This window comes from Penaeus japonicus, unplaced genomic scaffold (genome assembly GCF_977035675.1).
Source record: "Penaeus japonicus unplaced genomic scaffold, GWHDUDI00000001_assembly GWHDUDI00000019, whole genome shotgun sequence".
Taxonomy (NCBI): Eukaryota; Metazoa; Arthropoda; class Malacostraca; order Decapoda; family Penaeidae; genus Penaeus; species Penaeus japonicus.
In genome coordinates this window covers 30,422,868-30,436,254 of record NW_028234421.1, presented here as the reverse complement: position 1 = coordinate 30,436,254, position 13,387 = coordinate 30,422,868, and the positions used below count along the sequence as shown (strand labels likewise).

Here is a 13,387-nt window from a genome sequence, read left to right as displayed (position 1 = left end):
TTTCCCTAAGTAAATAAAAGACAGAAGTTGCCAAGACATCAGAAAGCTATAAATGGTACTGCTTTGATCAACAATTTCCTTGACTGTAAATCACATACCCTCTTTTATGCATAAGAACTCTTTGCTTTTCTCAAGACACACACACAGTAGGTGCTCTTAGGGTTGTTTCCTCAGTATATAGTAGAACATCACCTTTCATATTGTAAGGTTTTAGCAGTCACCTGTTCTGTTGGTCGTTCCATCACAGATCAGAACAAACATTCAATCATTTAAGATCACAAATGATTCCTAGTTTCTTGTTTCTCTGTTTTAGATTTTCATTAGGTATTTTGGTTTGTTTTCTACACTTTTTATCTGGTGTTGGATCATGTTTATGTGATAGAGTGACAGCCATTTGACTCATGCCTGTTTTATGGAAGGTTGTTATTTTGACATTAATTAGACATGTACATACACCAGTCTTCCACCTATGATGTAGATGCATTATTTATAAATTAGCTTTGGTAGACTCCAAGATAAGGGACATGTTTTTTTTGGTCACATTTATTTTTTTCCTAATTCACCAAGACATGTTTTGATTTCCTTAGACTTAGAATTGTAAGTAATTTGCTGAACACATCCATTAGTCCTAAGAAAACATGCTGATGTTTATATGGCATAGATAATAGCAACTAATCAAATACAAGTTCCTTTACTAAAATTTGTCTATCTTTTGGCTTGACTAAAAGATGATTCACCATCAGGCGCGTGGAGTGGCTACCGTGGTGTATAACAACATTCAGTCTGCTACCTATGCAAAGGAGAAGCTACATGGGTTTGAGTATCCCCCAGGACAGCGGTTAATTGTCAAGCTTGACCACCACGACATGCCCCCGTGAGTTGTTTTGATCTGTTCCTCTTTGATTTTGCTTTATGATCTTCTTTCTTTATTAGTATTATTCCTATTATCATCTATGTATTTATTTGAATATTTAGTTTTATTTTATTTTTTGCTTGTGGCCTGTTTGCTTTGTATTGCCTTGATTTAATTTAGTTTCCCATGTTTAATTACTGGAATGGTCAGTAGAAAGTTGCATTACAGTTTTAGTCAGCAGACTAGTGTAAATTACCCAGATTAGGGACATGAAACTAACATAACAGAAATGCCTCATGAGTAGCATTGTTCTTTCCAGTGGTCCCCCTCCTATGATGCCAGGAACCCCTGGTGGCCCTCCTTTCGCTGGCTTACCTCGTGTGGCTGGAGCGTTGGCCTCACACAATGGCACTATGGGAGGAAGTCCCCCAGGAGGCATGGCTGTGGCACCTCAGTCAGCAGTGTCGGGTGGACAACCAAACAGCAACATTCAGCAGAACTTGGCGCAGTTGGCAGAGACCATTGCTCAGGCCACATCACTCATACAGGCTGCAGGGCTGAATCAAGGTGAGTCTCGCTGTTTAGAAAGGTTATTGCTATGTGTGTGAGTGTAGCTTTTAAGTTTAGTTTTCCTGGCTATTGTTTTCTGCTTTGTTTATTGTGTCAAGCATTTTTTAACCCCTTTGTGTTGAACAGACATTCACTATATAGGATTTTTTTTTTATTGAAGTCTTTGAAGCTCTTTAGAGTTTCATTAATTTTCCTACATATTGATACAGGTTTAGTATAGTGTTTTGAGATACAATGAAAAATTTATCATTACAAATTACATATTGTCAGTGCTCACTAATTGTCCTTAAACCTCTTACCCTACCAGGACATACCTTTGTCCTTTGAGTTCTGTATCTTGAAAACTTTACTCACATGCTGTGTTATTTCAGGATCGGGAGGACACAACAACATGGGTAGTCAAGGGCAGACTGGTGGTGGTGAGACATATGACCCATCTTACTGCTCAGTTAAATTGCCACCTCCACAGCCACTTGCACCTGTGGACTCAGCAGTAGCAGAAAGGTTAGTGTAAAGATGTGTTTATATTTCATGAAAGAAAAAATGATTTATTCTCATTCAGTAATTAGAAGCATACCTCACTTTCCAAAGTGCATATTTTGATAATTAAACTATATGTATTCACATTTTAGGTTGTTTATTGTGTGTCATCCATCACCACCCCCAATTTATGCATTGAAGGATGTCTTTGGAAGATTTGGAAACCTTATTGATATTTATATGCTGAATGGAAAAACTTTTGGATATGCTAAATATGCTAGCAAAGATTCAGCTGATAAGGCAATTGTGGTAAGTATTTATTAATGGATTGTTTGGATGATAAAATTCTCTTAATATTAGTGAAATGTAAATTATATCCTATTTATATAGATGCATTATACTTCCCTACATAGACTTCAAGCACATAATGGAAGAGATGTGGTTGTTAAAAGCAAACAGTTTTTAATTGGATGTATCAAGATTTATGTACATACCATCTTTCAGGTGTTACACGGACAAGAGGTACTTGGATCTCGTTTAAAAGTAATGGAAGCAGATCCACATGACAAAGCAGACTCAGGTCGCAAGAGACTACGCATTGATGATCAGAGTTGAGCATCCCTGCCTCGAGGTATGCATTGAGTGCCCAGACACGCGCAACTTTCTGACTATTAGGCTCGATGAAGAGAGAATTGTGATTATTTGTACCTCCCAAGATAGTGCCTGAGGATGGCCTTCATATTTTATGATATATCAAAGCAAGTTTGTATTGCCTGTATATATACATATAGATATATATATCAGTATAGCATTACTGAATCTAGACATGGTTCGAAGACCAAAACAAACTATTTTTAGCCAGCTGATTTGAATAGGTGGATAGTCTTGGGATATACGATATCAGATTCTCACTGTAGATAGATGGCAGACTTCAGAAATGTCAGGAATGCGTCGTCTTTTTTCTTTGTGAAAGCAGACATCTGTTCTGTTAATATCTTCCTATGTGTGCAGAGAGATGGTTGAGAAAGAAGGGAAATGCCCAGAAACACTATTTTTCTTTGTCATGTGTATTGGCTCTGTAACTGGTTCTTAGGAGAATTTCTCTGCATACGCCTAGAACTTGTACATTTCTATGCAAGAAGACTCCATAATACAAAAGAATGTGTATTTTACAAGAATGCATGACAGCAGTGGCTGTAAAGGGAAAATACCTCTATGGTCTAGTATGCCGTCTTAGGTAACGGTACTGAGTGTGCATGGACTGATAGCATCACTGGTGTGCTTGGCATGTATTCAAAACTGCAATGCAATTTTTCCTTACACTTGTGTTCTGTTCTACATAAAGATATATCTCTTATTTTGATACTGTTTCCAGAGTCTCACGTTCCATAAATTTTTAAGTCAGATGAATCAGTATTTTTTGAAAGATTGACTTAAAGCTTTAGAATCTTCTTAATGTATGCTGTGATAACGATATCTGTGATAGAGGAGATTATGATGCATGGCTGATAACATGCACAGGAACACATCCTGTTGAGAGATATAGAGCAAAAGTGCTGCACAGATTTCAATAATGTATTTTTGTTGTTCATAAAGGGAATAAGTTGTGTATTTGAATACACTAAGTAATGCATGACTTTCTTTTAAAGGTATTTGCTTATCTTATACATTCATTTGCAAAGGAGGAGGAAAAAAGAATGATAAAATTTAGGATAAGAATGCATTTTTTTGTTTATCACTAAAAGAAGCATGGAAGGTGGTCATAGCATGAAATGACTTAAAATGCTTGATGCATATTTGTTTTTTCCTTTCTGCTGTTATATTACTTACCTATTTATTATTTTTATAATACTTTTTTACCAGAGAAACATATTGTAACATTCAGGTGAAAGTCACACAAAATGCACCACTTTTAAAATGAACAAGGCAATGCTGTTTGGTGAATTGGTATGTAAAGTTGTTGTGTAGATTATAAAGGAGATACGAATCTAGGCTTTTGTCGGTGTCTGTTAGATTGTTCTGGGTTGTGATTGTGTGTTATTGTATGTATTGTATTGTGTGTTGATGTACACAGATCTACCTGTACATAGATGTGAAAAAGGAACAGAAAAGTATTTAAAGTCAATACAGAATAGTTTCTAGTACACAAATCCACATGTAATGTCATTCATAGAGTGAATGCATGTCTTTGGGTTGCAATTAGAAGGATTTTGCCTCTACAACGAAACACAGACAGACCATCTTCATCCTATTGAAGTTAACGACTTTCATTATTCATAACTTATGAATGGACTTTTTGAAGAGCAGGAGTAGCATGATTTTCAAATGTTGGAAAACAGACTTTAACATCAGTTGATCATTCTTGTAACAGGGAAAGGGGGAAAGTATGATGTTCAACATTGTTATTGCTATAATTATTATTTTTTTTATGGATATATAGTTGCCAGAGAATTTTATTTCATATGTATTTATATATATATTTTTATTTTTTTTTATTTTGCATATAAGGCAGTTGCTTCAAGATATTATTTATTTTAGACATGGAAAATGGAATGTAGAAGGAAGTTAATGGCACTAGTTGACCTCTATCTGCTGCATACTTTGGGGAACATTTTTTTTGTCACAGGTCATGGGACCACTGTTAGAAAGAGAATTAAGAATTTTTTTTACTGTTACTTTGGTATCCACTACTACTAATACTATTGTCTCAATCTCAAATCATCAGTTATTGCTTTTGTTACTTCCGTTCACTGCTTGTACTTCTCCTACTACCACTGCTAGTACTAATGCAGTTTATATCATTATTGCTATTATCATTAATTTTGTTCTCTATTTTATTTCTTATTGATGTTTTTGTAGTAGTGATCGTGATTATAATTATTATTTGATAGTTCTATGATAGGAATTTATTATCTTAAACACAGAGATTACTGCCAGCTATTTACAATAGTGTCTTGTAACTTGTTCATAAATGAAAAAAAGGAAGGATAGCATATTTGTTTATTCAAGACACTGATATTTGAAGTTACAGTAGTATTATGGAGGAATTGAACCTCCTTGTTTATTGAACTTTATTGTGTAGGTTTAGGGTGCCCTTATATCATATTTAAAAATGGTTGCATTTTTTTGTCAAATAAAGATAGGATGTTAACCTGAAATCTTATGGTTTGCCAATTCATTACTCTGTTTTATTCATATTTTTTGGATACATTGCAAACCATTTCAAAAGAAATTTCATATATATTTATTTGGGAAGATTATGAGATTTTTACTTGTGTGTGTATTTGCTTATTCAGTTGTTGATTTGTTCTCATAATTTCTTTTGTTGTATTTGGTTGCATGTGTGTGTATAAGAGAAATAGTGTACCAATAGCAAAGTAGAATGAAACAATACAAACAGTAATATTTAGAGTATAGGATTTATATTTATTTTTATCTAGATTTAGATAGTAAAGCCACAAAAAGTCTTCACATATTCCCATTATGGTGTAGGTAACCAGTTGGATTCCAGTGCTTTGGTTTGGAAGGATGATGTGTCATACCAGAAACCTATAGTAATGATGTGCAATCGGAAGAAATGTTCTCTCCTCTTTTTATTGCGGTGTGATGATTTTATTTGATTTTGCAAACTTTTAGGTGCTTATAGATTTGTTTATTTATTCTTTCTTTTTTTTTTGTACATAAATTATTCACTTCCTACTTTACTTAATTAACTTCTTAAAATGAAGTTTGCAAGGACCCCTGGAGGTCAGCTGATATTGGTGCATGCGTTGTGCTTTTCGATGCTTTAGAAAACATGCTTTACTGGTTCAAGAAAGATTTTTGTCTGCAGTTAGTGGATGTTTTTAAGTGCAAGTATCTTTTATAAGATAAGTTCATGCAATGACTTTGGTGTATGTGTGATCACTGACGATGTGTACACTTTAGACCATTTTTTTATATTATGGATACTGTTTGTGTTTGGAGATTTTCTTTATCATTTGTTTGTGTATTGCATTTACTGAGGACTAGGTGGATTTCTCAAGCATTGGGAAGAGCATATATTGCTTTTTAATGCAAGCAATAACATAGCTGGCAAATGCACATGTAGATGTACATGCATACACACATACACACACATACACTCACAATCATACTCACACCCACACATAGACATACACATGACCAGTCTCCAAATGAATATTAACCCATTAACTACACTAGCACGAAATGTGAACTTGTAACACAGGTAGATGTTTACTCTCCGTTCACATTACAAGTACACAATCATTGACTGATACCTGTGCAAGTTACTAGATCTGCTTTTAAGTACATGCTTTGGTATAGGAAGGAACTAAAGATAGAGACCAAAATACAACCAGTTTCCCTTATAATGAATGACTTTTATCGTTATTAGTAGAACCATGAAGTAGTAAAAATGAATAATGTAAATATTTTGCCAAATACGTATTTAAAGAGATTTAACTTTATTTGCATATATTTTACAAATGTGGTGTTAGTGTGTATATATATATATACAATATATAAAGTGTACATTTATAATAGCGTTAATCTTTTTTTTTATGGTGTTATGTTGTTTTTTCTTAGGCATATTCCTGGTGAATAATTGTTTGAATGTAATTCTGCAATTCTTTAGTCAGTTGCCATAAGGAGAGGACTGTGAGTGTAGAAGCAGTACTTAAAATTCATGCCACACCTTGGGTATTGAAATGCAAAATGAAAGGGGCTTCATTGGTGGTATTTACACAGTAACTTGTACCTTTTTATAAGCTGGTTGGTATTACCTGAAATATTTCTTTATCCTAAGGGATGTTAACTGTTATGATTGTCATTAACGTGTTTTATCTTCTTTTATCCTCTTGTGGATGAGTATGGTCAAACGTATGGGTAATGGACTTTGCTCTTGCAGGTGCAATATTACCTGAACCCAACCCTATTGTCAGCAGCATGGCACTTGTCTTACTCTCAGAGCATGATTGGTGACGGGTAAAATTGTCTGTTAGTTTTCCTGCAACATGTTTTATTGTACACTCCCTGAAATCTGTATTTCAGTGATGTGTTAGACCTGGGATTTATTTTATTTATTTTTTTTTCTTAATGAAAAATATTAATGAAATATTATGCCAGGTATTTCTGTTTAATTATTAATTTTCTTTCTCTTCAGTCCAATAGAGAATTTGTTCATATGCAATCAGTGTTTTGCTTTTTTTTTATTCATCTGTATTAGTTTTCATGTAAACATTCTCAGCCAGGCTTCAAAATGTGGAGACTTATTTGATACACCTTTTTATGCTTTATTATTAGAGTAGAATGTGTGCTTAAGGGAGATAATGATAATGGAAGTAATATTTGTGAATCTCAGCTTAAAAAAGTTCTGGCCTGTAAATGTATATATAATCTCTATATATATCTGGCTGTTCTTTGACTTCACAGAATTATCTCGTTTCCACAGCAGAGTGTTGACATCGTGACTACGCCGACTACACTACGGACAGTTACGGACAGCCAACACAGCGACATACTACTACCCTAACCAACCAACGATCCAACAAACCAACCCCCTGTAACCTTTTAGACATCCACCAACAGTCATGCTCCCAGTGACGTCAAACACCATTGTATCAAAACTAGCCAATGACTGGGCCTCCAAAGGCCGATGTGTACGAGTGACTTCACAGGTGACCTTCTAGGGATTAGATACATGATGTCTAGTGTGTATATGTGAATGGTCCATTCTCACCCTTCCCCTCCCCCTCCTCCCATCACACCGCCACTCAGATTCTTCCCAACTCCTCCCCTTCTCCATCTCCATGTCACTACCCCATAGTACCCCCCTGCCTCCTGTCAGAATAATTTATCTAGAATTGATAGCTGTGGGATTTGTTTTATTTTATTTTACTTTATTTTATTATTGTTATTTTTTTAATGAAATTAAGCCAGGTGTAGGTATTGTGAATTTTGAGTACTTCATGTTGTTGTTGTGAGAATTTATTAATAGGTGGTTTTCACGGTTCATGAAGGAGAGCCATTGCTATCATGGCTACAAAAAGTATTAGGTGTAGTTTAGATTTGAACCACTATTTGGTAAGATATATATATGATCAGTTTTGTACCAAGTGGATACCTCAGTATTAGAAGTAAATGTATACTATTCCTGCACTGTCCCTGTATATCGTGGTACCAAAAGTATGGTTCTAGTGTTCAAAATTCTGTATAATAATGTGATGTATACAAATGATTAAAAAGATGCAGTGTTCTGTTAGTACACTTGAAAACAATTGTATGATCAGACATTGAAGGAGGTTCTATATAGAAATCCAGTACTAGTGTATAGATTGACTCGGCACATTGTTGTAAATTCCATGGGTTTGATAATTTTAAAAAAATATAAAGAAAATTTAAAAATTATGTACAACTTCAGAACACATTTTCGGAAGTGCCCTGCAAAGATAAGTATCTATATATATATATATATATATATATATATGTATATGTACATATATATACATATATATATACATATATATATATATATATATATATATATATATATATATATATATATATCCTAACCTGAATACCTGAATAGCTAGAGCCTTTTATAGTGTCACCTTCCACCCTCCCGCCCTGTTCCCTATATAACCGACTGCAGTATGGTGTGGTAGTGACTGATGTCTCGTGACCTCCTCCATTACAAACAAGGCCTGTAGGACTTTTGGTTTGGTGTGTCAATTTCACATTCCATTTCCACCTACAATAGTTTTGTAGCTGTGTTCAATTGTAAGTAGAGTATCATCCAAGTTGGTGTCCCACTATGCAGAATTTTGAATTAGAATATAAAGAAAGGATGAACATAAAAGACATTGTTCCATTTCAGTTTTGTAGAAAGGTTAGGAAATTTGGTTCAATATTGTTTGTGAATGTCATCAGGATTTTTATTTTTTTTTCATTTATATTAATTTATTTTTATTATTTCATTTTTTCTATTACCATGTTGCCTTGTGGTCTGTAAAGGTGTAACTTCTTATTACTATATTAACTATTGTCATTATCATTATCATAATTTTTTTTTTTTTTTTTTTTTATATATATAATGGAGATTGTTTCTTCCATTGGTAGATGAATGTCCCTGCTAAAATATTGTTCTTTATTAACATTATTGTTGAGTATTGAGAAGTTAATAAGTGACCAAATTATTAAGATCTTGAAGTTGACTTTTTACAACAACCATATTCAGCATTACAGCTTCCATTAGTAATGTTACTACTATAATTGCTATTGTTAATGGTATTATTATAATTATTATTATTGTTATTATTATTATTACTACTACTATCATTTTTATATTAATCATTGCCATCTTCATCACTTTCATTATTAATATTTTTAAAAAATAATTTGATAATGTTGGTATTGGCTTTTGTATCATAGCTGTGCATACCAATACTAATGTGAGATGAGGACGGTTTTCATTCTTACCATTAATTGTTTTATATAATTTTTTATTGTACATTTTTTTTTTTTTTTTAGTCTTTATATATATATTATATATATAGATATATGGTAAGAAGTGCTATGGAAAGCCTCACAAAGAAACGTAAGTCAAAAGACTTAGGAAATGACTCAATAGACAGACGTGGGCAAAGACTTAGAGAAGATCTGACTGGCTGGAATCCCAGAAAACCAAGAGACGTAAGCTGTTCTTTGGTCGAATGTTCTCGTCAGTTGCATAGCTAGTTGTAGCCTGCCAGTAGACACAGCTGTGTGTTCTTCAATTGTTTCAAGTTATTGCAATTTTATTCATCCAGGCTGGTAGTCTGGCAGAGAGATAGGAAATTGAGAGAGAAAGAACAAGCTCGGAATGTGTCAAATATTTATCGTTTTTTCATTTAGCTTAGCAAGATTGAGAAACATTTACATTAGGGTTTTCTGGCTCACTGACCCACTCACTTTTTTTTTTTTTTTTGAAGACCCAACAGTACGACGTAGGACGAGTTTGCTAAGTAAGACCTTAGAGAAGTGCGATGGCGAGATCTGATGACAGCTGGCAATGCCGTTTTGGGAACTTTTGAAAATTAATTGATTTTTTTTTTCTTTTTGTTTTTATGTTTTAATGCCCGTACTTTCCTCTAGTGGTCTTAAGGACGCAGACTTGCCGTGACTTTGATCACATGTACCTGTTCGGGAACATAGTCGGTGTTCAATCATTTTATATGATGGGCCACATTTCCCTAGGAATCTAATTTATGTATATATTTATTATCATTTTTTTAGATAAATGAAACAAACATTTTTATGCATTATTGTAAAGCCATAAATTCTTGGTCACCAGAAGTGCACAAAGAAAATGCAAAGTACAATTGCAAGACCAGCTAATTTTCTGTCGTGTTCGCTGTTATTTTGTGCCAGGATCATGCCAGATTTCTGTTTGTATTTGCCCAAAGTTTGGTTGTGTTTGAAGTATGGATGTAAATAGTTATTTGTGATGAAACCATTATAGTATGATTTTTGAAACCCCTCCAAATGAGTAATAGTAAAATAGGTACGCAGCAATTTTGTAAAATGTTTGATGATGTGTACGTTTTGCTAAAGCAGACATTGAGCAGAATGGAGGTATTGTTCTCTTGGAGAATTCCATGTATTTTCACTTTTAGTAATAAGGCTTACATTTGCATACAATATAAAGGAAATAACAATATAAACCAAACACACAAATTTTGATGTATTATTATCCTTGCTAATATAATATGTCTTAAAGGTATTCAAGAGATATACAAATGATTTGCTTTCTCTGTTTATAACTGGGATTATTAGAAAAAAAATCTTAAACACCATGGAGTTCAGATAGAAATAATGTAAAGCAATCCATATTTTAAAATTGATGTAAATTTTTTAACATGAGAAAAAAAGTGAAATTAGGATGCCTACATTTATTTAAAGAAAGTGAAAGTGAATGATTGTTATTATTATATAAACTTGGAGCTGCTGTCCTTTTGTGTGGTTTAAGTGCAGTATCAGAAATTCTAGCCTAGTTAAATGATATTACACAGGATTTCCATAAGCCCTGTGTATTTTGGTTCCCTGTGACCGTAATCTGTCAAGGACTCAAACATGTCTTCATTTCCACTTACATTTACACCTTTGAGAAGGCTACATGAATACAGGCTGGAAGGAGAATTAAACATCAAAATTTCATGAAATCACTGAATGAACTGAAAAAATATATTAGATGGATTTCTACAGCAATTTTGTAGAAGGGAAAAAATGTGTGATTTACCGAAATATGAGTATGCTTTACGGATGCTTATATATCCATGTTCATTTATATTTCATCTTGCAGACTAAAGTCCACCATGAATCCAGAATCCACCAGAAAAAGTATTCAAGCGTGAACAGTTCAGAGAAAGTATTTCAATGAATAGAGATTTTGCTTACCAACTGAAAATTACATAGTCTTACTTTATAAAAAAAAAATGGCTTTGTTTAATTAATATGAACAACTATGAAAGATAAATGTTTTGCAGATTTAGATATTTAAAATGGCTTTCACATGAAAAATGAAAGATTTTTAACAGAATTGACAAAACAAATACCTATACATCTCCAAATACGTAAGTTGAAAAATAGCTGCATTAATTATGTATGTGTACTCTTAAAACTTGATGTTTTCATGCAAATTCCAGCGATTCATTTGAAAGAAAGATCTATTGGTTGTATAAAGAATTCTTCAAATCCGTAGGTAAAAGTACTTTCCTCTGATAATATGAAGCTTTTATAAATATAAATATATATATATATATATATATATATATATATATATATATATATATATATGTGTGTGTGTGTGTGTGTGTGCGCGTGTGTCTGTGTCTGTGTGCGTGTGTGTGTGTGTGTGTGTGTGTGCGCGTATGTATAAATATAATATGTATATACACACACATGTACACACACACATATATAAATACATATAAACCCATTGCAGATTTGCTTGACTGCCATCTGGCGGCACCCGAGATAGGGTTTACTTCAAAGCAAGGGCGCTTCAGCCGACCTATCGCGACTTTCCGTTATGATACTAGACCCATATTTGTGTTCGTCCTTTTTGTGTTTTACTATTTTGTGAGACTTATATGTGCCATATGATGGTGTTTAACTATGTTGTAGTAGACTATAAGATGTGGTATAGGGTCTATATCAGTACATTTTGATTGTTATGCTCAGTGTGATAGAAGTATAACAGTTTTATGAAAGAACAAAGAGAAACTTTATTTGTTTCGCATTCGTGTATTTCCGTAAATAGATACGAACGAATACGAACGACATAACCATCCCAAGTCAGAATAGATGGAAAGAAGTGGAAAAGGAAGGAGACCTGTGGTTACGAGTGACATGAAATGGCCGACGAAACACATAGTCTGGATCAATTTCTTATTCTACCTGCACATTCTCTGAAGATAGTGCTTGATTGAGACCGTGGATGGGCAACCTTCAAGACTTTTTTTATTTTTACTTTCCCGCTGATGCTCCGAAAGAGAGGTGCCATCTATGGTTGGGATTTTGGATTAAACTTATTCGGTGAAAAGGACGGCAATTATGGTAATAATGATTGTTATCAGTCACTAAATAGAATATTCTACTACTCATAGTGTGTAATAGAGAAACACATGGTTTTACCCTCTATTTTACCAAGTAAGTGTATTTTATGTGTTAATAAAAGTATGATATGGGTTCTCCTCTTTTTATGTTGTCTTTTTAAGTCAACCCGTTTGTCTTAAACAGTGGCTACGGGATGAACTTATTGTTTTTTATTCTTTCCACCCGAGAGTCATCTTATTGAAATGCGCCAGACCCACATTTAGTAATGACGCGTAGTTGGGTAACATCATATACCTCTACGGAGTTAATAGTTGCCAATGAAATAGTAATGATCAAAGAGTATATAGTCTTTGGTGGGAATCCTATAGTTTCTACAAAAAAAAAAAAAAAAAAATATCTTATGTCGCCCAGAAAGTTGATATAAGAAATAATACTTCAATTTACTCTAAACGACAAAATGTAATAAACCAACATGGTCCCCGATATCGTGAATAGAATGCCATACGAATAGACCTGTTGGGGGCTTATGGAGACATAAGATAGTGCTAAAGTGAGGGTGCAATACAGTCGCAGCAAGAATGTGAGAGAATCTGTACAAATTGCAGGTGTTAGCTAAGCTAGACATGAACTTTGATGGGCAAATTGATGTGTTTCAAATTGTTTAGAAGGCTTTTTAGCCAACTGTTGATATACGTTTTATTTACATGATAGTCGGAAATAAAGGAAAAAGACAGCAAAGGAGATGTGTCAGTTAATCAAACATTTAAAACCCTTTGCTTGATTCCGACTAAGAACAGAGTCTAATTCGAGCAGCATCCATACCACAATTCCTCAAAAATCTCTTGTTTTTGCAATCGGAACACCATTTTCTTCCGAAAGCAGCAATAG

At 33.7% G+C, this 13,387-nt stretch overlaps 1 protein-coding gene across 10 annotated transcripts in view; it reads left to right on the top strand.

The window, feature by feature from the left end:
• Window positions 1–10,618, top strand: part of LOC122242468 (RNA-binding protein 45) — a 31,258-nt gene extending 20,640 nt beyond the window's left edge. For 2 of the 10 annotated variants that reach the window (XR_015191908.1, XR_015191911.1), the window contains exons 6-12: window positions 729–874; window positions 1,173–1,420; window positions 1,795–1,927; window positions 2,056–2,212; window positions 2,408–2,534; window positions 6,813–6,901; window positions 7,356–10,618. Coding sequence is in view for 5 of the 10 variants with exons in the window: in XM_042999762.2 (XP_042855696.1) it covers window positions 729–874; window positions 1,173–1,420; window positions 1,795–1,927; window positions 2,056–2,212; window positions 2,408–2,518 (795 nt within the window). In the remaining 5 variants the exon portion in view is untranslated. The remainder of the gene's footprint in view (window positions 1–728; window positions 875–1,172; window positions 1,421–1,794; window positions 1,928–2,055; window positions 2,213–2,407; window positions 2,535–6,812; window positions 6,902–7,355) is intronic. The other 8 variants (XM_042999762.2, XM_086547686.1, XM_086547687.1 and 5 more) reach the window with 6 other exon arrangements.
• The last annotated feature ends 2,769 nt before the right edge of the window (window positions 10,619–13,387 follow it).